Genomic DNA, 16866 nt, shown 5'->3' on the forward strand with positions numbered 1-16866 from the left:
GTCTGGAATGACAATCTTCTGACATACGAGGATACTGTTCATGTCCCTTTATATCAAATATCCTAGGCAATTTCTTCAATCCAGTCCCATTAGTCATTGTGGGATGGCTTTCAGAACCCTAACTAACCCTCTTGCTGGCTGTCCCTTGGACCCTTCTCAGTTGTCAAAGTCCTACCAAAATGAGGCCTCCTCAAACTGATCAGAGAATTCCAAGTGTAGGATAGAATTCCAAGTGTGGGACTTGACTGTGTGTTCCTCAAGTGGAAAAGCCTAATAAGCACAAGGCCCTGAGTTCAAGTACTAGTACTTTAAAAAAAAGAGGGGGAATAGAAAAGGAGAGGGGGGAGAAAAAGAGGGAGGAAGGAGAAAGAATGGGAAAAGAAATAAAAGGGAAAGAAAAACCAAAAAATACTAAAAAAGAAAATTTCAGGTGTAACCCAAAGAATTCTGGAACTCTTATCTGAGAATAAACATATTTGAATTTTAGCATCCACACTTGCCAGTCTTTGGGGGCTGTCTAAAACAACCTTATGCTAACATTTTTTATGAGACAGATAAGCAAAATGTTTGCTATGAAATATGTTCTCTCTTACAGGTTGGGGATTACGTGTTTGCCAAAATCGTGATACCTGAAGGATTTGACTTCTATGTTCCTGCCATTGTCATAGCACTTCCAAAACAGAATTTGCCCTTGGATAAATTCTACACAGTTTTGAAGTGTAACAATCGTAGAGTAAGTAGGCCTTTAAAAAAAGATATTCCCCCTGGTCAGAAAATGGCTTTTGGGCTGGGAATGTGGCTTAGTGGAAGAGTGCTTGCCTCGCATGCATGAACCCTTGGGTTTGATACCTCAGAACCTCATGCACAGAAAAAGCAAGAAGTGGTGCTATGGCTCAAGTGGTAGAGTGCTAGCCTTGAGCAAAATAAGCTCAAGGACAGTGCCTGGGCTCTGAATTCAAGCCTCAGAACTGGAAGAAAGCAAGAAAGCAGGAAGGCAGGAAAGGAGGAAGGGAGGGAGGGAGGGAGAGAGAGAGAGGAGAGAGAGAAAGAAAGGAAAGAAAGAAAGAAAAGAAAATGGCTTTTGTTTGGGCAGTGCCTTGCTTTCCCCTGGCACAACTAGATGTTCAAAGCATGACCCCATCTTGCATGCCCTGTGGTTTTAATTCTGCTTACTATGTGGAGAACACACAGATTGCCCACACTGGCATGGTCCTGGCTTCCTCACACAGTCCTTTGATTCTGGTGGCTTTGCATTAGACAACTGAGTGGGCTAAGGTCCTTGCAGCACCTCCCATCCCACTCCACCCCTTCTCTTTCTTCCTCTGCTCCCCCCTCTCCTGCTTTGTGCTACTCTGCAAGCTCTGTGGCTATGGCCACCTCCGAAGCCCCTCCCAGCCTTGTCCTCCTCTGCCACCTTGTGGCCTGCTTCCTGGGTGAAACACCTCCATTCTTGTGTTGGTGTGTCAGCCCCTTCTCCCTCCTTGTGTTCACACTTGTATTTCATAGCTTACTCCTTCTAAATAGCTCCCTCCATGAGAACCACAGACATCTCAAAGTCAAGGTGGCAGAGGCAGAGTTGTCACCTTGCCCATAGATGCCCTCCTCCTTCTAGCTTCCCTTGATTGCGGAGTGCCATTGCCGGGTATCTATCTCATTCCTGCCTTGGAGATAAGGGCCACAGGGATGACGTGTGAAGCAGAATAGAAAGAGCATGGGCTGTATTTTTTGTTGTTGTTAGAAATCCAGCAAAGATTTGTTTATCAAGGCAGAACAAAGCAGGGAGAAATAAAAAGCAAAAGGAATAATCCTTTGCCCAAGACTACTTGTACCTTCTAAACGGGAATTCCAGTCCGGCTGTGCCTTTTTAAAAGACCTGTGTTTTGTAATTACTGAATGCTCACTCTACCTTTTGTTGGTTATGTGACCTGAACAGGTTGCTTTATCTCTCTGAGCTCTAGTTTCAGCATATTTTAAGTCTGTGTGTGTATGTGTGTGTCTATCATCTTTCTCTCCGTCTTTCTCTGTATCTGTTTTAGTAGGATGATTGTGAGGCTTACGTTAAAACTTCTGCATTTCTTGTCTAGCATTGTTACTCATTACCTTACTTATGTAACTGTAGCCCCTCTGTACAGCACCTTTACAACAAAATAAAATAAAAGTTTTGGTCGTGGGGCTTGAACTCTGGGCCTGGGCAATGTCCCTCAGCTCTTCAGCTCAAGGCAAGCACTCTACCACTTGAGCCACAGTGCCACTTCTGATTTTCTGGTAGTTAGTGTTAGATAAGAGTCTCATGGCCTTTCCTGCCTAGGCTGGCTTTGAACTGTGATCCTCAGATGTCAGCCTCCTAAGTAGCTAGGATTACAGGCGTGAGCCTGGCTAAATACGAGTTATAGGCAGTAACAACTGAATCCTTAACACACTGTTAATAGGCACTATTAACCCCATTTTAAGGTAAAGAAGTTGAAGCAGAAAAGTTAAGTTGCAAACCTGGTTAAGCAATTGTGCAGGTGCTTGAAGTCAGACCATCTGGCTCTGTTGCCTGAGCTCTAAATCACTGCCCCCAGCTGAACCTGAATATCCAGTAAAACTGGGAATTAGCATCAGGTGTTTCTATTGCAGGGGATTAGGGATGGGGTGCTTGATAAACTATGGCTCCTGGGAAATGTGAAGACTCTTAAGGACTGTGACAACAGAAGCACTGTATCTGATTTGACAGAACAAGAGGGAATGTGGTATCTTCCCATCACCTCATGAAAACAGAGCCATCTGGAAGAGCAGAACGCGAGGAAGCATTGGGAGCATATGGCACTGCTCTGAGGATGTCTACTATGGAAAGGGAAAAAGCAAACCAAAGGATATTGAACAGATGCTCCCAGGCATAGCCCAGAGGCAGGGAGAGATCAGGAACTGGCCCTAGATCCCTCAGGAAAAGCTTTAGAGCCCAAGGAAGGAGTCTACCCACAGGAAGGGGCTCCATGGGATTACAGTAGTATGGTCATGGGGGAAGGACATGGGTTCTAATAGATATTCTAGCAGACTAGAAAAGGCTGAAGGTAGGCATTCAACAAAGAAGTAGTGATTACAGTTGTACAGGAAACAGATGGCTAAGACTGCAACAAAGATGGGAAGGAAAGTAATTAAAAGGTGTGTGTGTGTGTTTGTGTGTGTGTGTGTGTGTGTGTGTGTATCCACACATTCAGAACAGAGCTGGCATCAGAATTTGAAGAAATGAGTGAGAACAGAACAATAACTTTTATTTAGCAAATAACCATTAAGAAAGGCTCAGGAGTTAATCTGCTCTCTTAAGTGTCACCTTGAATAAGGTAACAACTGGTAGCTATTATAATAGTTTGAACTACAATAAAATTATTTCTGAATTAAATTAAATGAAGTCTTTTGCTATTATTACAGGAATTTTGCCCTCGGAGTTCACTTATTAAGATCAGCCAAAACAAATATGTTCTCGCTTGCTCTCATATAAAGTCACCCCCAATTCAGGATTCTTCAAAAATGTAAGTACACTCTTCTTTTTTTTTTTTTGGTCCGATATGAACTCTGGGACCTGGGCGCTGTCCCTCAGCTCTTTAGCTCAAGGCTAGCGCTCTACCACTTGAGCCACTGCACCACTTCCAATTTTCTGGTGGCTAATTGGAGATAAGGGTCTCATGGACTTTCCTTCCTGGGCTGGCTTTGAACCGTGATCCTCATATCTCAGCCCCCTGAGTAGTTAGGATTACAGGTGTGAGCCACCCATGCCCAGCTAAAAGCTCCCTGAGCTTGTGGTGTTTTTTTGTTTTGTTTTGTTTTTGTTGTTGTTGTTGTTGTTGTTTTGGTCTGTCATGGGGCTTGAACTCTGGGCCTGGGCACTGTCCTCAGCTCTTCAGCTCAAGGTGAGTACTCTACCACTTGAACTACTTCCAGCTTTTTGGTTGTTAATTGGAGATAAGAATCTCACGGGATTTCCTCCCAGGCTGGCTTCAAATTGCAATCCTCAGATCTCAGCCTTCTGAGTAGCTAGGATAATTAATGCCTGGCTTATGGCATCACTTTTTAACTGTTCTTTATTCCTCTACCTTGTTCTGATCTTAAAGTAACATTACTTTTCTGGCCCTTCAGAAAAGCATTAATCCTGTCATAAATATAAAGGAATTGCTCCCATTTATTTGTAAGGATTCAAGGCTTTCTGATTAAGTTAGACTTGGGAATAGTCACTTACCTATCTAGGAGGTAGAAGTCAGTTGCTAGCATGGCTTGTCCATGGCCAAATGAGTATAAAAGTGAGATGGTGGGTAGTGGTTCCCAGGGGCTGAAGTGGAGTGAAAAAATTTTTCATCTGAAGCAGTGGGATTGCTAAGAACTGTCAGGATGGCTTAGTCCAGTATCAGTGGGAAAAACTTAAGGCACCATGGAGCCAGAAAGAACATCAGTGTTGGAGTCACAGAGCCATAACTTTAGAGGCAAAGGCACAGAAGGGGATGTATAGATTGGAGCAAAGGTTGTGGAAAAGGATTCAGGAAATGCCTTTCAATTGCATTGAGAGTTGATGGCTTGTCTTTGGGAGCTGACCTGTATTCATTTCATGGTGTTCATTCTAGAAATCATTATGCATTTTCTCCCTTCCCTTCTTACCTCCTATCTTTTGGCATGTGGGAATATCTATCTTTCTCCAGGATGTCAAAAATTAGTGTCCCTCCCCTCATCCAAGGCCCATCAGCCTTCAGAAACCTATCCTTGGTTACCTTGAGTCTTGGGTCCATACCCTCTGGGTTATCCCTGAATTATTCTATTGTAGTTCCTCTCCATAAGACCTTCACCTTAAACGGGGGAGAAAAGAGTTTGTTTCCTTTACTTATACACACACACACACACACACACACACACACACACACCAAAATGCAAAAGCCTCCTGTGGTTCTGCAGTGTGGTCTAGCACCCTCCTTCTCTTCTCTGCTAATCTCTCTGTGCATGCAGATGGACTTCAAGTCTCCATTCTCTTGCTTCCTATTCATCCTTAAGCTTTACCACTCAGAAAGTTTCCACAGAGCCCACAGGGACCTCCCTCATGCCCAAGCCAATGTGCCCTCCCCTTCTTGACCATGCTGATCCTCAGGCTTTCATTTAATACTGTAAACCTCTCCTTTCTTCCCCACCTGGCTCCTCTGAGGAGTTGCTGTGGCCCTCTCTAGACCTTTCTGCCTGCATGATTTTGTCCACACCATAGCTTCCAGGACCCATGTACACTGCAGACACCATATATCCTTTTCCAACCTAGACACTTTTCCTGGGTTCTTGCATCAGGTTCACAGACCTTGACAGTAGTAGCCTGTGATGGTATTTTTGAAAGTTACTCAGGCGGCTATAAGGTGCAGCCATGGCAGACAACTACAGCAAAAAGGGCGCTGGGAACTCAGGGTATATATCACTTAGATTACCTAGCTTCTTAGTTTGCGCCTTCATCTATAGGACTAGGGTAGTAGGAGGATGGGGAATGTCTATTGCTGCACCTGGTGTAAAACAGGTGTTCAGCATGTGGCAGAAATAGCATGCTTTCCAGCCCTTCACTTTCTATTTCTGCCTGAGTGCACAGAAGTTCAAGTTCAGCACATCTAAACAGGACTCAAGTTCCATCCAAATCTGCTTACATCTCAGCTTTCCTCATCTCATTTTGCTTTTCCATCCTCAGTCACAGAATTGTCCAAACAGGAATCTACTAGGCCTCTTCATGTCATTCACCCATCACACCTCAACTGCCTCTAAGTCTTAGTTGACCTGGCTTGCAGATATTTCTCAGTTTCTTGTACCAGTTCTGCTTTAGGTCAAGAGCTGTCTTTTCCCTGCCTCAACCTCTATCTTCTCCCTGAGGACTGACCAGAGTAATCCTCCCATGCCAGTTTGCTCTTGCAGCTCTCCCACTTAAAAATCCCTCAGAGCCTCCTCTTACCCTCCTTCACACATATACCTTTAAAAATGCCTCTGCCATTTCCTAGCCTAGCTTAGCCTTTTAAATTTTGGTCTGTTCTTGCCTACTTCCCTAGACTTCAACCTCTTTTTAGTCTGATCCTACCTACTGCCCTAACCTTTAGCCTCTTTTTAGTCTGATCCTGCCTACTTTCCTAACCTTATTAGTTTCTAGCCAACCCCACCTAACCTCCACAACACACTTAACACTCTTGAAAAAAGTTGCATTTATACATACACACACACACACACACACACACACACACACACACCATGCTTTTTTAGGTCTTTGTGCCTTTGTACAGACTAATATTCCTTCCCTGGAATGCTGTTCCTTGCCTTAGACCATTTATGAAATTCCTAGATTAAACTCAAGCATCCTAGCACCCAGCCTTCTTGTAGTAAAATAATCCTACTACATATTGTGGAAGTTTTTATTAAAGGAATTTTCCCTTGTCTTAGACTTAATATTGCTTTAATAAAATGCCTAAGGCTAAATAGTTCATAAAGAGGCCTATTTAACTCACAATTTTGAAGACTGAAAGTCCAAGATTAAGGGGCCCAGTATATCTGGCTTCTACTTCTTGATGGAGGGTGGAACACAGTAAAAAATTTAAAAGTTAAAATAAAAAATTAAAATACAAATAATTTTTTTTAAGTCAGGTAGGAAAATATTTCGATGATGAAGGGCTCAAAATTGATCCCATATGGCCAAAGCTGATACAACCCAAGTTTTGACATCTAAGTCTTTTGAAGACTTTTAATATGGTCAGCATGTAAAATATATTAATCCATATTACCAAATTCCAAATGATTAATTAGCATTATTTATATGACTAATTAGTATTAAGGCCACCATTTTTATAGATGTGAACCAGTGAGGCTGGTGCCAATTTCCTCTTTCCTCTGACACCACAGCTGAGAGTGAGTCTTCACTAGAGGGAAATAATTACTCATCTCTTTCCCTTCCCCTCAGTAGCATCCCCAAATTTCCTCTGTATTCTGTGACATCACAGATGTCATAGATGTCTGTTCTAGGTTTTAATATTCCCTTACCTCTCTGTAACTTTCTTCGTCTAGAAAACATACATGTAATTTCCCTTGGGCGATCTCAATAACCTCAAGAAGGAAACAGAACAAGAGGACTTCTCCCTCATTTGGCATCTTCTGTCCTTACCCACAAGGGGACACAGACCATGTTCTTTCCTTCCTTGCTGCCTTCCCTGGGGTCCTGTTCACCTCAGGGACCTTAGGCCTGGGGCTGATTGTGGGACAAACCTAGTGGGTCTGTCCCTGCTTTTCTACCGCTTGCATGCTCCCAATGATCTTCCTTTGTTTCTACAGAATGTAGACTGACCTGGGTTCTTTTACTTTCTTCATTCACAGAATTAAAGTGGTGGGTGCTTCTAATCTGCCATCCTGCCCTGTTCTTTTAACCTGGTGGATTCACTGCTCTGGCTTCTGGCTTTCTCAGTAAGCTGGCTCTACTAGGTATTGCTCAGCCACCCACAGATGGGACTCTGTCAGGTTTCAGCTAAATCCACACACCTGGTTGCTGGAAATCCCTCCAGCAGAGGGATCTTCCCTTCATTCTTGACCAAGTAAGGTAGCAAATTAACCCTTGAAGACTCTCCTTTAAGAAGACTCTTTAGAAAGAATGCCATATTTCTTTTAAAAAAAAATAGTAACATTCCGTACATGATCTTAGGAAAGCCAAATAGAACTCATTATTTGCTTTGTGCTCCAGAGAAACTATTAGGCATCTAAAGGAAAATGGTTGGATCTTGAGATCCTGAAGTCAGGGAATCTTTTTCTGTGTTACTTGTCATTGTGTGGTGTTGGGGACATGGTCCTATGAGGCTCCAGGATGTAAGACATCCCCCCACCAGGGCTTGAATGTGGTTTGGCTATGTCTGTGGTCAGGTCTCCAAATGCTGTCATATAAAATATTAGCCTCACACATCTCTCTTTTGAGCAGTGAATAACTTCCACTGAAGTCATTAGATTCAGGAACAAGTCCCAATGGAAGTGCTAATTCCCATATAGTTTAACCCTCTATGTGCTGCGATGGCACATTGTCTTTCTAATAGCAGCAAAATTAAGCCATTAACTGGAACTTCAGGTTTAAGCACTGCCACTGACATTACACGAGATAAATCATTTCCCTTAGTCCAACTTGGTCACTCCCAACCATTTTTCCCATAATGACAGCAGTGCACTTTAAATCTTTAAGCCTATGTATGTCTCTAGCTCCTTTTTCATTTCTTCTCTTCAAATTAGAAGTATCATTTTGAAAAATGAGTGGTTCAGCTAGAAACCTTTTCTACAAATGTCCTAGATTATATATGAGGACAAGTGCCATTTCCTGCTTTCAGGAGGCATGCTGCAGTGTTCTTAGGACAAGAGAGTATAGTCATAGAGATTCACTAACCTTCAAGGCCAGTGTCAAAGTGTCAGTCTCTTCATTTTTTGCCCCTTCAATTTTTAAAACTCAAAGACCTCCTGTCCCTCCTTAGACATAATATAATATACAAATTGAGGATTTCTAACCAAAATTTGATGTGCTCCAAAATCATGTTGAGCTTCAACAAGATGCCACAAGTGGAAAGTTCCACACTTGACCTCATATGATAGATTACAGTCAAAATTCAGGCACACTTAAAATGTATAGTATAAAATTATCCTACGCAAGGGGCACATGCAACACAAATAAGTTTGGTGTTTAGACTTCGTTCATATATCCAAAGTATCTTGTTAGGTATATGCCAAACTTTTTTTTAAAAAATCCAAAATCTGAAACAATTCTAGATGCTTAACTTGTATTCAACCAAATCTATAATCAGCAACAATTAATGAGGCACCTAATTTAAGCTGTTTTGATATGACATTGTTTGTGGGGGGGGAGTCATTTAGTGGATCATTTCCAGGCATGGTTATGCAAATTCCCCACTGGCCAGGAGTCAGGATCATGGCAGCCTTTCCCTTTTCCACAGAGTGTGCACCAAGAAACAGAGTGAGGTGTTTGGAAGAGGGGATTAACATGTCCACATCAGCTGGGAATGGCAGTGGACACCTGTAATCCCAGTATTCAGGAGACTGGAGTAGGAGGATCACAAGCCCAGACCAGCCTGAGTTACATAGAGAGAGTCCTTGCCTTAACCATACCTCACCACCAAAAAAAAAAAAAGAAAGAAAAGAGGGCTGGGAAGGTGGCTCAGTGGTAGAGCCCTTGCCTTACATGCTTGAGGCCCTGGGTTCCATTCCTCAGTACCACATAAGCAGAAAAAGCCGGAAGTGGTGCTGTGGCTTAAGTGGTAGAGCACTAGCCTTGAGGTGAAGAGATCAGGGACAGCACCCAGGCCCAGAGTTCAGGCCCCACGACTGACCAAAAAAAAAAAAAGAAAAGAAAAGAAAAAAACGAGGCTGAGAATGTGGCTTAGTGATAGAGTACTTGCCTAGCATGCATGAAGCCCTGGGTTCGATTCCTCAGAACCATATCATTATTCTTCCTTGCCATATGCCACATTTGTAAAATTGCTTCTAAATAGGGGGAGGGGGATGAATAAAGTGGGGAGTTAGTTTTTTTAAGATTTTTAAAATTTTGTTATTATAATGATGATGTACAGAGGGATTGTTACATAAATAAGGTAGCTTTTTATTTTTCTTTTTCTGGTACTGGGACTTGAACTCCCAGACCTGAGCGTTCACTCAGGTGATACTCTACCACATGAGCCACAGCACTATTTCTTGCTGGTTAATTGGAGATAAGAGACTTTTCTGCCTGGTCTAGCTTCATACCTCAATCCTCAGATTTTAGACTCCTGAGTAGCTAGGATTATAGGTGTGAGCCACCAGAAACCAGCAAGTTGGGTTTTGATCCTAGAAATGTGGAGTGGGTATTTAGCAATTCCAGAAATGGACCCAGTCCCTTCTGAAGAGCGAGGAAGACACAGAGATAACTGATTTCTACTAATCTTTGCATATTCATAACCTTAACAGCAAACATGGGAATAGAATATGCATTCTGCTTTTGTATCATTTTTCCCACTTAACAGTGTATAGTTTGTTTCTTTCTGTAACAATGTTATCTCTTATTTCATTATTGCCTAATTATTTCATTATAACTTTCTATGTGACCATGAAACTGTTGGTCTCTTCCTCTTCCTCCTCCTCCATCCATCCATCCTCCAATCTTCCAAAGTTGCTATTGGCAGGTAGGTAGGGTCTTTCACTGCCTTATTCTTTGGGCTCTTTGAATATGTCTAGAAAACTTTCCATTGTGGTCTGGAGAATTTGGTTTGTGATTTCACAGAACGATCTTAGGAAATGTAACTTTGAAGAGTGATTTCACAATGTGTGCAATTTCACACCTGGCATTACAGAACTCCTACAACCACATAAGCCACGGCCTCACCTTTGAAGGTGGCTTGTCTGTGGCCTCCCAGTTACTATTATTGCTCAGGACTTTTTTTAATCTTACAAGTCTTTGATAATCATTGAAAATTAATATGTGGTGAATCTCAATCCCTTGGAAAAGGATTTGAATGCTGGAATTTTCTATTTGGAAATTCTGAGTTTTGTTATCTTTTTCCTGATTCCCAGAATGATCTGAAACAACATAAAGATCTACAGTTATTCAGAGTACTAACAACACCTAAGGAGTAACGGCAGGGAGATCATGGTGGCTGGTATAGATATGGGAACAAAGTAAGGTTTAATAGCAATTAGCTGGTTCCCTTAACTTATCCTGACAGCTCTGAAAAAAGGTGAGACCACCCCAAACAGCCATGGTGGGGGATGGCTGGGACAGGGTCAAGGTGTCCCCAAGACACCTTGAAGGACAACACTTCTGAATTAATAACTTTTGCTCATTTTCTAAATAATATGCGGCTCTATGACTTCATAGTCATGCCTGCTTTTTTAAATCAAATATAATGTAAAGTCAGCTCACGGTTGGCATGTCGGAAAGTGTTCCTAATGTTACATGATGAATCAAGTCATTAGAGAAGCCAGGGCTATGGCAGGTCTCTGGTATATGCTGTAGTTCAGGGCTGAAATGGGTTGTGAGGGGGACAAACTTGGCACCTCAAAGTGGACACCGTCAATGCTCAGGCATGCCCAGGAACTTCCAGAGTGGAGTTGTTTCTTCATTGACATAGCCAGGCAGGACCAATCCAGGTGGTTAGATTTTACCTGGCCCCCAGACACCAAAGGTTTGCTGAAGGAAACTGAGTGGAATGAATTCCAGCCTGAAGTATCCAGCTCTCAGGACAGTGGACAAAAAGCCAAGAAACCCCTTGGTGCTGGTTTGGAACATCTCTGGGGCTATCAAAGCCATCAAAACCAGGGCATCTCTGATCTCTCTCTCTCTCTCTCTCTCTCTCTCTCTCTCTCTCTCTCTCTCTCCTCCTTCCCTCTTCTCTTTCTTTATAACTCTTCTATCTAGAGAGAATGAGGAGGCAAGGAACTCTACTTTCCGGACAACAAAAGAAGTTGACACTGAAGATTTAAAAGATCTAAGAAAGAAGAAGAGGAAACCTTCCAAGAGGCTACCTGTCCAGGAGACAGTGACCTCAGACTCAGACAACTCTTCCCATGACAACAGGTCCCAAGAGTCTCACTCCAAGACACACCCGAAGCCCAGGGTGGGATATGGGGGGCAACACAGTGCATCCCTAGAGCACTCTGAAATCCCTTTCAAGAACAGTCAAGGTAAGCCAGGAGCAGGAGCCAGTGGCTCACACTTATAATCTTAGCTACTCAGGAGACTGAGATCTGATAATCATGGTTCAAAGCCAGTCTGGCCAAGAACGTCCAAGACACTCTTATCACTAGTTAACCAGCAAAAAGCTGGAAGTAGAACTATGGCTCAAGTTGTAGAGCACCAGCCTTGAGCATAAAAACTAAGGGATAGTGCCCAAGCCCTAAGTTCAAGCCCTAGCACTGGCACCAAAAAAATGTGAATGAGATTCCCCAGATTCCAGGTTATTGTAGGACTCAGCCCAACAAAAACACTAACTCACTGAAGTTATGCTAACATCTGCTTCCCCAGAAAAGACCCTCAGCCTGAGGATTAGAACCCGCCCAGCCTCGCCTTTGTTGCCTCCCAACTACCTGGAGCACACAGGCCCTGCCCCGCCCTCTTTGAGCCACCCACAGCAGCAAAAAGCAGAGGACTTGGCTGAGAAACGTTAAAACAGGCTGATGGCAACTAAATTTAAGTGAGCCAGCATTCCTTCTGTGCTATTCAGACCTCAGCCACTCAGCCCTGTGGAGCAAGCCCCTCTTCTGAGGTAAGGCCACACTTCATTCTACTTTGGGTAACTGAGGTCCAGTTCTCCTCTTCTTCAGGCTTTTCTGCCTGTTTGAGCTTCTGGCTTCCCCTGACCATTCTTCATGTTGTTTTCCTTCCACTCTCCCATCCTCACAACATTGTACTCTAGCACCAGGTTTCTGGTATCTTCTAGTACACCTAGTTCTTAACCCAACCAGATTGCTGTCAGGATTTTCAATTTGGGGGAGGAGTCAATTTACCTAGAATCAAAGCCTGTCACCTTGTTTTAAATTGATTATCCCATCTGAATTAGGGGTTTGTCATTCAATATGAGGACTGAACAACTGGTAAATTTCTCCTCTGAGATTCATAAGACTGAACACACTCTACATTATTGCTTTCTGGACATTTTAAATTGAGCCTTCTCTAATTATTTTTGTCTGTAGTCTGTTGTAGGTCCCTCTGAGTGCCGAACCAGAATAAAGACTCTTACATTGAAACACTTCAAAACTAGTGGGCTGTTCAAGTGTTAGTATTTTCTTTGAACACATTTTTACAATAGCATATTTTGAACTAGCTCTCACCAACTATCTTTTTTCTGAATGGTCATAGTCCTTGAAGCTAGATAAAAATAGTATTAATAAAAAATGGAGGACAGAGTTCTAATACTATAAAAAGTCACAATTTAGATAAAGGTAGTATTCACATTTCTGAAAGCTAGTAGTCACCAGGGTTATAGTGTGAATAAATTAATGAAGAAATTCACTTCAAAAAATTACAAAGCTTCAGCATCAACCTAAAACTAGCAATTCAATGAGGAAAGAATGAGCCAAGCAAAGACTAAAACAAGGCAGGAAAGCTGGGTGCAGTGGATCAAGTCCTTGATCCTAGCTACTTGGGAAGCAGAGATTGGAGGATCGAAGTTCCAGGCCAGCCCAGGCAAAAAATAAAAGTTCATCAGACTCCATCTGGACCACTGGCTGGACATGGTGGCCACATGTCTGTCATCTCACAATGGCTTGGCAAGATGGTAGTGTACATCTGACATTCCAGCAACTCAGGGAAGCACTAACAGGAAAGGATCACCATCCATCTGTCTGTCCCTAGCATAAAGCATGGCTCTACTTTGAAAATATGAATGAAAAAAGAGCTAGTGGGGTGGTTACCGTGGCAAAGTGCCTGCCTAGCAAGCCATGAGTTTGAACTCACACACTGGCAAAAGCAAAACAAAACAAAAAGAAAATCCAGTTGTAGTGAACATGTAACCCCGTATGCAGTTTTCTTCAGTTATCCAATAAGTAATTGAGTAGGAAGTAATTTTCATTTCATTTTCCTTTTTCATTCTTTATGTGATATGTTTGATGATAAGGCCTGGTTCAATGAACAAGGAAATGGCAACTACAATAAAGTATTTCCACTTCCAGCCAATATGGGGTAACAAGCTAGATTTACACTGCCACCCAAAGCAACTAACATCATCTGATAAAACATATGGAGCCAAGCACCAGTGGCTAACACTTGTAATCCAGCTATGATCATGAAGCTGAGATCTGAGGATTAAGGTTCAGAGTCAGCTTAGGCAGCAAAGTCCATGAGACTCCTATTTCCAATTAACTAGCAAAAAGCCAGAAGTAGAACTATGGCTCTAGTGTGCCTTGAGCAAAAAAAGAGAAAAAACAAACTCAGAGACAGAGCCTAGGCCCCAAGTTCAAGCACCAGAACTGACACAAAACAAGAAATCATATAGAAGGCTTGGAAGTGTGGCTCAGTTGGTAGAGCACTAGCCAATGAGTGAAAGAAGAAGGTAGTGAGTTTAGTCCCAGTCTTAGACCTAAAAAAAAGGGGGAAAAAAGCATATGGAACAGAAGTTTCCAAAGCATTGGCCACCAGGCAATAAAGGGCAACAATCTTTGAGAGGCAAATGGGGTAAGCCTCATGAGTGTTCTAGCTTACTCTGTAGAGACAGTTTCCAGACTGTAGCCAAAGAAAAGAAGAGCCCAGGAAAAGCCTGGTAGCCTCCTAAGTTGAGGAGATAGAACTAGGATTCTAAGATCACCAAGGAAGCTGGAGTTCACAGGGCAGAGCATTGGAGAGGAGAGAGAGAGGGAACACTGAAGATGGTAGAGGAGTCTCTGAATCTTCCTCAGTACTGATCAGCATGGCTAGGAGGAAATTCTCCAATGCTGGAGAAACCACCCAAAAAGATTAGAAGAAGCAATCACTATAGCTTGAACCAGAGCAGAAAATCTCAATATAAATAGGTGAAGTATTCCAAAGAGTTTGTTTAGGAGAGCAAACCCAACCTTAGAGTAAATGCTTCTCTGGTTCCAAGTAACAAAGATTTAAAAAGCGAGACCTGAAACTCCCCAGCACCTCTCTGCTTCTAGTGTCTACATGAATAAGAATGATTTACCCCTGCCAGCAATTCAAATGATACTTCATACACCTGAATCGTGGCCTTTACTTTTGGCCTTAGCCTCCAAGGATCCAACCAGTCTTAGAAAATACTCAGGGAAAAACATTGTATCTCTACTGAACATGCACAGACTTTTTGTTTTATGTTACTGTTTCCTAAAGAATAATGAGTATTTACATTGCATTAGGTGTTATAAGTCATCTAGAGATGATTTCAAGAATACAGGATGTGTGCAGGTTCTATGCTAATACCATATCATTTTAAGTAAGGGCCTTGTGCATCTTCAGATTTTTTTTATCCACAAAATCAGAGGAGCCAGTACCCTGAAAGAACTGAGAAGGACACACATTGGAAGTTTAAAACCGAATCCAGGGCCCCACTCCCAGAGATTTCAGTTCCTAGATCTGAGGTGCTACCTAGCATTCCGCACCCTCCACAAACTCCTGAATGGGAACCTCGGCCTACCTGGTATGCTTCACACCTCTCAGGTCTGAGCCCAACCCATCCCCAAAGTGGAGTGTTAGCCCATTTCACTTCTTTTCTTGACTGCCTGGCTGGTGATCCTTTCAGAAGGTCCTCTCTGCACCTTAAATGAAACACCACCACCCCTTGCCACACTTTCTCAGAGGGCTGCTGAATGGATATAATTCTGAATCTTTTCAGTAAGTGGAGCTGTGTGCAAACCTCCTGTGTTTGCCATCCTGTACCATCATACTCCCGGAACCCAGGGCCATGTTGGGCAGACGTAGCTACAAAGAGACTAAAAATTGATCCCAGGAAGTAGTCACTGGTAAACTTTGAGCTAGTCAGCCCCTATTCTGTGTCCCAGATTCTTTACCTGTTCATTGGGCAGGTCTGAGGAATGGGGTCAGGTGACCTACTTCAGCCAACAATCCCTAAATAACTTCCCAGGTCAACATACCATGATCCCTCCCCTCATTTTTCTCAAACTAAAATAAGTATTAATATCAATTGTAACCTTTCAGTTAGTCCACATTGAAAAAAGGCATACCTTGTCTGTAACTTCCTGGCCAACTTATCAAATATGTTACCAGAAAGTTTAGGGCAGCTAAACATCATCTTGCATCTTGCAAAAGAAAAATTTAGGAAAGGCTCAAACATAAGGTGATAGAAAAGTTTATTACAAGAGAAATATGACTGAGAAAGAGAGCATGTAGCTTGGACATGCCACAGGAAAGACGTAAGTTGAGCCCAGTTCTGCCACCCTGGGCTCTCTTCCACCGTCTCCTCATTACAGAGCTGGGCCTTGAGTTAAATGGTTAGAACTGGATGGCTTTCTGATTGGCGGGTCTCCTTTCTGATTCCTCTTAAGTTTATGACCCTTAAGAATGTCTGTCCCATCCTTAGTTCTACATTTATTATTCTTTTATAACCCCTGCCCTGAGGGAGAGAGAGAAACTGTTGGGTAGATAGGGATAAAAAGTGGTCAACAGCCGGGCATGAGTGGTTCATGTCTGTAATCCTAACTACTCAGGAGGCTGAAACCTGAGGATTGTGGTTCAGAGCCAGCCCAGACCCTAACCCCCCCCCCAAAAAAAATCAGTGACTTTTATCTCCAATTAGCCACCATAAGGCAAGAAATAGGGCTGTGGATCAAGTGGTAGAGTGTCAGGCTGTGAGAAGAAGCAATCTTTTCTGTCAAACTAAAATGTCTCCATCTCATAACCAATCACACTATATACTGATATTTCCTGGAATTGTTACCATCTGTGTTGTTAGTGACCAGCCAGTCATGTCAGGTGTATAAATCTTTGTCAATGAAATTAAAGAATAGACCTTGCCTTGAGTGGAAATTTTCTACTGACTTTACTAACTTCCTCCTTGTAACCATTCCTAGCCTGGTTCCCAGCCCTGTGCCCAACCAGCCATAATGAGCAGAATGTATTCCTTTGCCTCCAAGAGGTACCTCCTTGCCCCCACAAGTATGTATCATTTACTGCTGGTTAGGATACTCCCTCACTTCCTTATAATACCTTATCACCCTAGTAACCAATTGTAAAGAAAATTGTGACCCTTACTCCATAACATTGTCACCCCTTGGGTTAAGATGAAAACTGAACATACCATCCTGCCTGGTGTGTTGCCTAGCTCTGGAGTGAGAGACCACTTTTCTGTATAGAAGTAAAATGCCTTAATAAAATCTCCTATCTCTCTTGTGTGTCTCTTCATTTTCTGACACTGGAGAGTCATTTGTGTA

The 16866-nt window shown here is 42.6% G+C and overlaps 1 protein-coding gene across 1 annotated transcript in view; it reads left to right on the forward strand.

The window, feature by feature from the left end:
• The window catches only part of Vwa3b (von Willebrand factor A domain containing 3B), a 179543-nt gene extending 166937 nt beyond the window's left edge, over positions 1 to 12606 (forward strand). Inside the window, exons 25-28 of the mRNA XM_042695361.1 lie at positions 596 to 733; positions 3412 to 3512; positions 11405 to 11670; positions 12011 to 12606. Coding sequence (XP_042551295.1) covers positions 596 to 733; positions 3412 to 3512; positions 11405 to 11670; positions 12011 to 12153 — 648 coding nt within the window. The 3' untranslated portion in view covers positions 12154 to 12606. The remainder of the gene's footprint in view (positions 1 to 595; positions 734 to 3411; positions 3513 to 11404; positions 11671 to 12010) is intronic.
• The last annotated feature ends 4260 nt before the right edge of the window (positions 12607 to 16866 follow it).

The sequence above is a fragment of the Dipodomys spectabilis genome, unplaced genomic scaffold, assembly GCF_019054845.1.
Source record: "Dipodomys spectabilis isolate Male_0828 unplaced genomic scaffold, ASM1905484v1 ptg000187l, whole genome shotgun sequence".
NCBI lineage: Eukaryota > Metazoa > Chordata > Mammalia > Rodentia > Heteromyidae > Dipodomys > Dipodomys spectabilis.